Source organism: Palaemon carinicauda, chromosome 44 (assembly GCF_036898095.1).
Source record: "Palaemon carinicauda isolate YSFRI2023 chromosome 44, ASM3689809v2, whole genome shotgun sequence".
Taxonomy (NCBI): Eukaryota; Metazoa; Arthropoda; class Malacostraca; order Decapoda; family Palaemonidae; genus Palaemon; species Palaemon carinicauda.
Window position 1 is genome coordinate 11904210 of NC_090768.1, and position 10000 is coordinate 11914209.

Below are 10000 nucleotides of genomic sequence, written 5' to 3' on the forward strand. Positions count from 1 at the left end.
TTCAGATGTTAATCCTAATTCGACGTGAATTACTGTTACTAACCTTTATTAAAATTCGTCATATTTATTTTGTTCTTCCTTTCGTAAAACTTATATATCTTTTATAAAGTATAATTGAACTTATGTACTGACTATTAAGAATGATCTAGTTGGAATGATAAGGATATTCATTAAGTTTTCCAAACGGAAGTCCTTAATATTGGCAATTCCAATTGTTCCATGTTTTACTATTCTAATTTCATTTTAATTTAATAGTAAGCAAACTTACCAGCTAAGAACTATCGTGTGTATTTTTAATCAGTAGAAGACAATACAAAGGAGGTTGCATATGCTTCGACAAAGGAACAGTCTGAGCGAATGGCTGCATAGTCATTATCGAAATTAATGTCACTCTTTTTACCCAGAACTCTTCGTTCCAAAAGAATTACTGCTCATGTAAAGTGTTCCACTGAATAATCTTGACAATTTTCAACTTTAATTTTTTGTTTTGTTTTTTTAAATAATTACTGCTTGGCTTTTAAGAATGACCTATATTTAGTTGCAGTTTTACTGATAATTTGTCATAACGATTCTTTGTTTATAACTTAGAAATGGTAAATATTGTCCTATGATTACTGGTAAACTTTTCCATTTGTATTAGTTTTATAAAAACAGAAGTGTTTGTATGTGTATGTATGAGAGAGAGAGAGAGAGAGAGAGAGAGAGAGAGGAGAGAGAGAGAGAGAGAGAGAGAGAGAGAGAGAGATAATTTGTTGGTTGTAATATAAAAAGGATATAAGAAAAGTGATAGAAATACAGTATTCAAACCAGATATAAAGAAAAAAAAACAAGACTTAGGATTACAGTTTAACGACATGACACAATCCACCACGTCAGTATGAATAAACAAACCACGAATAAAGAACCCAGATACACTAAATGCAGTTGAGGTTTATTTGATTTCTTTATGTGATTATACATAGATTTAATAACTTATCAACTTTTCATTCGGGAGAAGGGAAAACATTTTGGACCATTTTAGAAATAGTGGAGGGGTCGATTATTTTAGGAATGCCTTGTGATAAAATCTTGACAAATTGGGCAGGTATATGATGGATATATTAAATTCAGTGTTTTATTCTCTTTAGTCTTTTAATTCACTTCTAAACAGATTTAGGTGTAGTCTAATCAAAGAATAGTTCTCACAATACATAATAGGCTACACATTACAAAGTAATCCAAATTCTTTTCTAGTTTCCCTTTACTGATGTTTTTGAGCATTGTAAACTAATTTAAAGTTTTATGTTAATAGAAGTCATCTCTTAAACTAATTATATGCATCTATTTAGTTTTCTTAATTATGTATTGTGCTTAACTTTTAGCCTCCTATTATATGTGTCTGCAGTTCGTATATAAAACTTTTCTCTGCTTCTCTTTCGTTCGTTCAAGTGAAAATTTAATTGTTCACAGCATTATTTATGGTCCCCCTTTTCTTTTATAGTACCGCAAATCATAAAGACTTCCTTAATCCATTAATCACTTGGGGAAGGAAGCTTGATAATTCATATATAGAGTCTTGCAGACGCCTTTGTTTCAAGTGTCAAGACGAGAGAAAGTCCCACGACGGGAAGTCATACACTCATCAGGACCCCAGGTTTAGGATCCCTGAGAGAGAGAGAGAGAGAGAGGAGAGAGAGAGAGAGAGAGAGAGAGAGAGAGAGAGAGAGATGGGTAATTTGTGTTTAGCTCTGCTCCGAGAAAGTTTGCTTTATTTGGCATAATTCTCGGAGAGAAAGACCTTGCGTAATGTTTGGATCACTACGCGGAGACCGATTGTTTGTGTTTGTTTATAATCCGATGTTTGTTGCTGCCATTGGGAAATTAATTATTTGGAGGATTTCATTATCTTCCCTTATCATTTATTATTGAAACAGCGAGAGGTAATACGTATTGTTTTAATATTTGCATACACTTATGCATAAATCAATAATCTTGTACAACGCATCGTAAGAATGACAGAGACTAATGACAACGTTAGTAACAGTCGGTGCAAAGAAAAAAAAACCACTTCCTTTTAAAGTGAAATGAAGGGATGCATAATTCATTGCTTAGAGAAAGGTAATTCATCTTTATTCATCTAAATGAGCGGTTAGCTAGTTCCTATCCCTTTAACCAGGTGGCTCTTCACCAAAGTAAAAGTAAAAGTTTTTTGGAGGAACAGGTAAATATATTTAACGATCCTTGCATAGAGGCGCTGGCTCCATTAGTACCCCTGCGTCATATATCATATATATTTTTTTTTAAGTTGGAATTTTTTAAGTAAGATTATTAATGACTGTCGAATATTTCAGTTATCAAGGAATGGCATGAAGTTTTATCATGTATATGGTTGAATTTTTATCTGAAAGTAGTATTGCATGTGATCGATATTTTGACTTAATTTTACTTAGTAGTGCTCTCTCTCTCTCTCTCTCTCTCTCTCTCTCTCTCTCTCTCTCTCTCTCTCTCTCTCTCTCTCTCTCTCTCTCTCTGGATGTGATCGGTGTTTTGACTTATTTTTACTTAGTAATGTTCTCTCTCTCTCTCTCTCTCTCTCTCTCTCTCCTCTCTCTCTCTCTCTCTCTCTCTCTCTCTCTCTCTCTCTCTCTCTATATATATATATATATATATATATATATATATATATATATATATATATATATTTATATATATGTGTGTATGTGTGTAAGTGTGTGTGTGTGCTTTATACCATATAACTAAAAACAAGATCCTGAATAAGTACGCAATAATGATGACCTTAAAAGTCACTTCATCATACACATGTCCAAATTGGCGTCATTATCCTACGTCTGAGACAAGTCACTGAAATTACACGTGTTGGCAGAAGTGGGGAAGGGATCTAGTAGCGAAGGGAAAACAACGGGGAACTTTTTGTTGTTAGCTTGTTATAATTATCGCATGCCTAAAACTCATTTCTCCTGTTTTGTAAAAAAAAAAAAAAAAAAAATCAAAATATTAAATGTCAATTTTTTTTTTTTTTTGGGGGGGGGATTACCCATTAAAGTACTTTTCGAATGCTTAATAGAACTTTACTATTATTCTTGAGATGTGGATTTAATCTCGGTTATCGGTGATTGAGAGTGGGAATTATGTGGTATAGGTTGACAAACGTTGTGAGGTTTAATATAATATTATCTGTCCTGATTTGTGGTCACGTGTTTTGACCGTCTCAATCTTAACTTTTGATATTCTACATCTTATTGACACCTACTCTCTTTTATACTACTAAGTATTTGGCTTCGGTAAATGCGTTTCTTCTTCATTATTTAAGAGTCGAGGTGTAATATGCAATTATCTCTTCATAAAAAGACAATATTCCAAATTTTCAGTTACTGGCGTTCTCTGGGTATGTAAGGTTTCCGGTCCATTTCCTTCCATTCCACCTTTCACGTCTTTTCGATTCACCTCTGATCATTTCCCTTCCGACAGGCATTAGTTCCGGCACAGTTGTTGCTGCTGCACCCATATTCATGTTCCGTCCGTCCCAGGGGCCTGAGGAAACTTTGTAGCTCATATTGGGAAATGAAATTGCAGAGGTTTCTTCCCTTTCCTTCGATGATTTTCTTCTTGAAGGTCACCCTACGAAATAGGACCTAAGGGGAAATAGAGTAAAATGTTGTGGAAGGAAAGGCCATTGATAATGGGATGTTTATTGGATTATCTTTGTAAATGAAATAGGTGAAGTTCAGTATAGAACGATAAAAAGAGGTTACAGTACATAAATCAAGAGCAAACTCTCTCTCTCTCTCTCTCTCTCTCTCTCTCTCTCTCTCTCTCTCTCTCTCTCTCTCTCTGTGTGTGTGTGTGTGTGTGTGTGTGTGTGTGTGTAACAAATGAATGAAAGGTCTGAATGTTTGTTTTTCTTGTGCATGTTTGTTATGAAATAACACGCCAGAGAAATTTGATTGAGCGAAAGTTAATGGGAAAAAAAAAGATAAAAACCTCACTAAAACAGAGTTGGTGCGCTTGCGTGAATGTCTAACGAAGCATACATGATAATTTAACATTACAAAAATACATTAAATTTTTATAGTGAAAGATTTTATATTATCCCCTAACGTGACGAAAAGGTTTATACCGTTAAAAATAGATATATGTGACTATAAATTGTACATTCACTTTCTTTTACGAGTCATTTTTATGAAATATTCTTTCCAGGGCCGAGTGCATCTAACAGTGAGAGAGAGAGAGAGAGAGAGAGAGAGAGAGAGAGAGAGAGAGAGAGAGAGAGAGAGAGAGAGAATTGAAAATGTAAGAATAATAGTGTTTGTGGACAGATATGAACGTATTCAAGAGAAAGCAAGGAAGGGCCGAGGAAGCTGAATAAATTTAGTCACTGTTAATTTCTCGCAAACAACTGTAACTATGTTCGGGCGACACGTCTCATTTTACGTCGTGAATACTATAACTGAGAGAAACTTAATCTTGGCCAACGGAAAGTTACGTAAAAGCAATGCATCATTTTACCATTTTGAAATGGAGATCTAGGCGTTTGATGTGGCCGAATGTCTAAGATTGTTGTAATTGTAGTTCACATAATGAACACTAGTGGAACGCGTAGTGTTATGCATTTAAGAAAATATAGAATCACATGTCCAACGTATCAGCATATATATGTGTATATATATATATATATATATATATATATATATATATATATATATATTGTTTTACGTCTTTATCTCTTGAGATGGCGTGGTGCTAAAATATTGTATCAGAATTAATTTCATGTGGCTGAGGTTACCCATCTAATTACTGACCAGACCCAGCATTGGGTAGCTTCGCTAATCAACGACCAGAGGTGTAGGAAAAACATGTTGACCTAAACAATAATACTAACATGCACGGTTTGAACGCGTAATTTTATGACTAATTCATCACTTGCCAGTATAGAGACACTAACTATGAATGCATCATTGAATAGAATAGCAGAGAATGGGTTATAAAAGTAATTATTAGTCTATGGTAAGAATATTATCTCCTTGAAATTCGGATTAAAAATATGGTGAATGCCATTGTATGTTTGACGAATCAATATAAGTGAAACTTCTTGTGCCATTGAGGGCTGAACTATTATCTACAATAGCGAGCAATTTTCCTAATCCATGACTAATGTTGTATTGTTACTAAGTAGGTTATTCACTTTTTGAACATTAAGTTCACTGATACTTGATTCATGTAGGTGTAAGGTGAAAATATGAATTATTTATTTTTTATTAGTTTTTAAAAGGATAATTTAGTTTGTGCATTACATAAAAGTAGCTATTCCTTTTTTTTCATCTTGAAATTTATCATTTGAGATCAGTGCTCTGTTTTCATTTTGACTTTCTGCGTGAATAAAGTTTTGAGTGACTAAGTGGATGAACTGTACTTTTTTTTTTATTCAAACCATCATCTGTTCTAATCACCCGATTGAAGATTTATAGTATTACTATTGAGTCCACCCCCCCTCAAAAAAAAAAAAAAAAAATCACACACATGAACCAATCTAACCATATCATAATAACAGAAGCATTTTCTCTTTCAAGCTTTCTCGTAAAGGTACTTCATAACAAAAAGTATTATTATTATTATTATTATTATTATTATTATTATTATTATTATTATTATTATTATTATTATTATTATTACTTCGGTAGGAGACCCGCTTTTATACAAGTTTGATTGAAAATAATAGCTGCCTCTGTAGCGTTGATTTTACAAGACACCTTTTCTGTTTATCTAATCTCTTTCTCAACAGCACTGCAATTTGCCAGTAACTGTGCTATCATCTTTCTTAGAGAAGATATATTATTATTATTACTATTATTATTATTAGTATTATTATTATTATTATTATTATTATTATTATTATTATTATTAATAAGTTTATTATTATTATTATTTTATAATTATTATTGTTATTATTATCATTATTATTATTATTATTATTATTATTATTATTATTATTATTATTATCATGGCTGCTGTTGTTATTTTATTTCATGATGCATCGTTTTGGCAATAATTTCTTTGGTCGACGTCTTAAGCAACATTTCTGAGTCTTAAAGAATTTCTCAATATTTCTGTTAAATTTTGTTGCTGAATTTTCGACTGAAAAAAGTTTACTTCGTTTTGGAAAATAGTTTTTTATAAAAAGTAAAAGTTGAGTTTTCTAATATAGATTTTATATGTATGTATACATATATGTAAATATATACTAGAGTCACATATATAAAGTACACACATCCTTTGGACACTAATATGGAAAGTATGCTGAATCTAATTATATTAATTAGATATTTTATTCCCTGTGCAGACATTGTCTGTTTTAGGTAATATGCTGTAAGTGGATTACTTATTTATGCATTTTTTGCCAAAATATTTTTACTTATATCACATAATGTCAAATAACTTCAAGTGATTTTAACCAAACTTAACCTTTAGTTTGGTCAGCCGGAATGCTATCAATATATTCATACTAGACTATTGATCAATTTGAATGATTAAAATGCAATTAATCCAACTTTAGACGTACGAATAAGGCATTTAGATTCTTGCAATAAAAGCAAGCAAAAGCAGACTTTTACACGGTGACATACTACCACATTAGCCGAAGGTCGAGTAAGACATATATCAATGGTTAGAAGAGGCCAAAATGTCAGCTGGTGTGGTTTCAAGACACAAAATCGTTTACGCATTTCAAACACCCTGGTAAGAAATCCGGAACCCTGCTGGGAAATCTTGCTCTTTCACTTACTATACCAATCACGTTTCAATTTTTTTCTTTCGTAACCACTCAATATACGACGTCGTAATCTGTAGCGACCCCCTGGAAAGCCTTATATTTGGGTCCCCTCCCCCATTTTGAAACCCATTTGTCATTCGCCAATTTCACCATAATTGCTCAAGTACGTCACTGCTTAACCCCTGGCGGCGGTGCCTCGGGCGCTCGTTACCCGAGGGCACTGCTCAAGGGAAGGTCTCCCCTGCGTGTGTGCGATGGAGGAAAATGCTTATTATTCTTGATATTACGACTTGTGATGAAGTCTAGATTACACACTTCATCCGTAACTTTCCCCCTCCCCATGAGAGAGAGAGAGAGAGAGAGAGAGAGAGAGAGGAGAGAGAGAGAGAGAGAGAGAGAGAGAGAGAGAATGTTATGAAGGAGATACCGTAATCTATATAAATGAATAATATACAATGAATCATATCTTAAACTTTTCCTCTAATTTCGTAAGTTCGGAACCTAGATTAAAGTAATCTTCTTTGTATAATATAAAATATAGAAAAACACTGCGTTTGCGCATATATAAAATCCATTTTGATCCCCAAAAGAAGAAATATTTTCTGTTTGTGCAGCTCTCGTTTCTTGCATGATAATAAAAAGGTTTACTTTCTAGAGAAAAGTGCCTTTGATGCCATTTACTTGCAAATGGTCTACAATGAACATGTGATCAATGCTTTTCAAATAACTTTCGTTCCCAAAGGCATTTTTTCGCTCTTCCTGTTCAGTCAGTTTCCATGTTCTTTGGAATACAATATTTGAGTATGCCCTTAATGGAACAATCTCATTTTGAATTCAGTCCAGTTTGTTATAATTTATATCATCTGTATTTTTTCATATTTAGCTTTTTTATCCTTCAACATATTGCCACATAGATTATGTTTGAGAATGGATTATCTTGTGTGATTACATTTCAGTTGATATTTTCTCTTTCATCGAAAGGAAAATGGAAAGCGTTCTCGAAATGGAATATGATTTCCAAGCAGTTAAAAAGTCCTTGTAGCTAAATTTTTTTTTTCTTAACCTTTTATTTTGGATCTAACTGAATAAAAAAATAGATATATTGAACTGCATAAATGTGTTCGTACAGGAAGTCTCATTTGATGTTTGTTTTGTCTTTACAGAGGCTCCGGTGGTTGGCCCTTGGGGTCATCCTTCTGGCAGCGATTGCCGTAGCACAAGGTAAGGATTAAGATATCTTTGTTATATTTTTGATGAGTTATTTATCTCCCAGTATACTTACACTTCATTGTCCCGTATGTTCATTGATAATAGTTTTATATTTATTACTATTAATCTTTATTATATTTAGGGTTGTGGTACACTGTTAGGAAAAATACATAATTTTAATCTGAAATTCTCCGTAAAAATATACTGTTCTCAACCGTATTTCAGTAGAATACAAGCGACCGTAATTTTACCTTTCTTTGTTATTATCTTTTACGGGTTGGTGACCGTAATATCACTCTTTTACGTAAATATGTTCGTTTTTAAAACGGTAAAAATCCTGGAATAAATGTTGCCAGACATTTACCGTTTTTAATGCAAATTTTTAACAGTGTAGCCTATTCGAAATGCTCCTGCCTGACAGACTGTTGGACGATAATTTGAAACTCACTCAAGCTCGACCAACAGCCATTGTCTGTCCTTCTTCGGATTTCCTAACTTGATGGAGAGGGGCTTGGGTGCTTATCATATGTGTATATGGTCAGTCTATAGGGCTTTGTCCTGTCCCTTACCTCTGTCATTCATGAACGAACTTTAAACTTTTATAGATGGTATACTACTGAAATAGTTAACTTTGCAAGCATCAAATTTTTCCTTACAAATTCAATCTTAAGACAAGTTTTTTTTTTTTTCATCAGTGGTTTTGTTGTAGTGTGTATTTATGGTATGTACCAAAATACTATGTTTAAGAGTACAGTTATTTGTATTATCAGGAAGGTCTTATTGTTTATTCAAGCAAATATTCATTGGCTGTTTTTTTTAATTGTGATTTCCTTCAATTCTATTAGTTTCTGCATTGTACTAATGAAAAAAACAATGACCTTTTCATATATCACATAATTACTTCATACTAATAACGCATTTAATGATTGATAAAGATAGCAATAGACTCGGAATGTGGACTCATTCCAGGAAATAGGAAAAAACAGTTTTTTGTTTTTCCCTGTTGAACGTATGCCAATTGACTTATCACGGCTAGAAAACTTTCTGAACCAGTTTAGGGGGGTTTTCAAAAGGGCATGTTGATCCATTTGTAAATCCAAGTTCACGACCTCACTCGCGGCCTCATTCCAAGGAAATGAAATCAAGGTTGGAATTAAAAACATTTAGGTTTCTTTTATGCCCTCCATAGTTGAGGTGAAGCGAATCTGCATGTTTTGCCGTAGCTTCTCTGACATTTAGGTAACCTCAGACATTTTTAAGGTTAAAAGATGATGATGTGTAGGATGATTCGCAATTTTTAGATGATAATGATGAAAAGATCACTTCTAATCCAACTTTCTCTCTCTCTCTCTCTCTCTCTCTCTCTCTCTCTCTCTCTCTCTCTCTCTCTCTCTCTGCACAACTTACAGTAATACTGTATAATTGGGAACTGTTTGATTGAAGTATGCGGTTAAGTATTCTCATTATTTTAGCGTTTTATCATGAGCTTTCTCCATAGTCATCTAGTGACGGTAGGTCATCAGAACTGATTCGCTATCTCGTTTCTCTCGGTTAATGTCTGGAATGCTAAGTGCATCTCCGGGTCAAATTGTTGATGGTAAAATATGCAGCTTAAAATGTTGAACAAGAAATGTCTTCTGCATTTCATTCTTCGTAAGTTCTTGAAATAACATGACCTACATACATACTAAATGAGAGAGAGAGAGAGAGAGAGAGAGAGAGAGAGAGAGAGAGAGAGAGAGAGAGAGAGATTTGATTAATTAATGAACATAACAGCTGACATTCGGTTGTTTCGCCGCCAATGAATAACAAGAGCTGCAATTAGTGATGCGGAGAGGTCGTTCATTAAAGACATTCATCTGATAAGGAACAAAATAGCTGGCTTTTAATGAAGGTATTTTTTATCCTTCGTTTCATGTTATTTATTTGATCTTTTTTTTTTCCTTATTTCAATGACGTTGCGTCATGTAAAGTTTCATTTTTGTGATAATTGGCAGTAAAGGATCAAGGCAGTCACCTGTCTGT

The 10000-nt window shown here is 33.4% G+C and overlaps 1 protein-coding gene across 1 annotated transcript in view; it reads left to right on the forward strand.

The window, feature by feature from the left end:
• The window catches only part of LOC137634517 (probable chitinase 10), a 176720-nt gene that overhangs the window by 120368 nt on the left and 46352 nt on the right, over window positions 1-10000 (forward strand). The window contains 1 exon segment of the mRNA XM_068366962.1: window positions 7930-7987. Within this exon segment, the coding sequence (XP_068223063.1) occupies window positions 7930-7987 (58 nt within the window).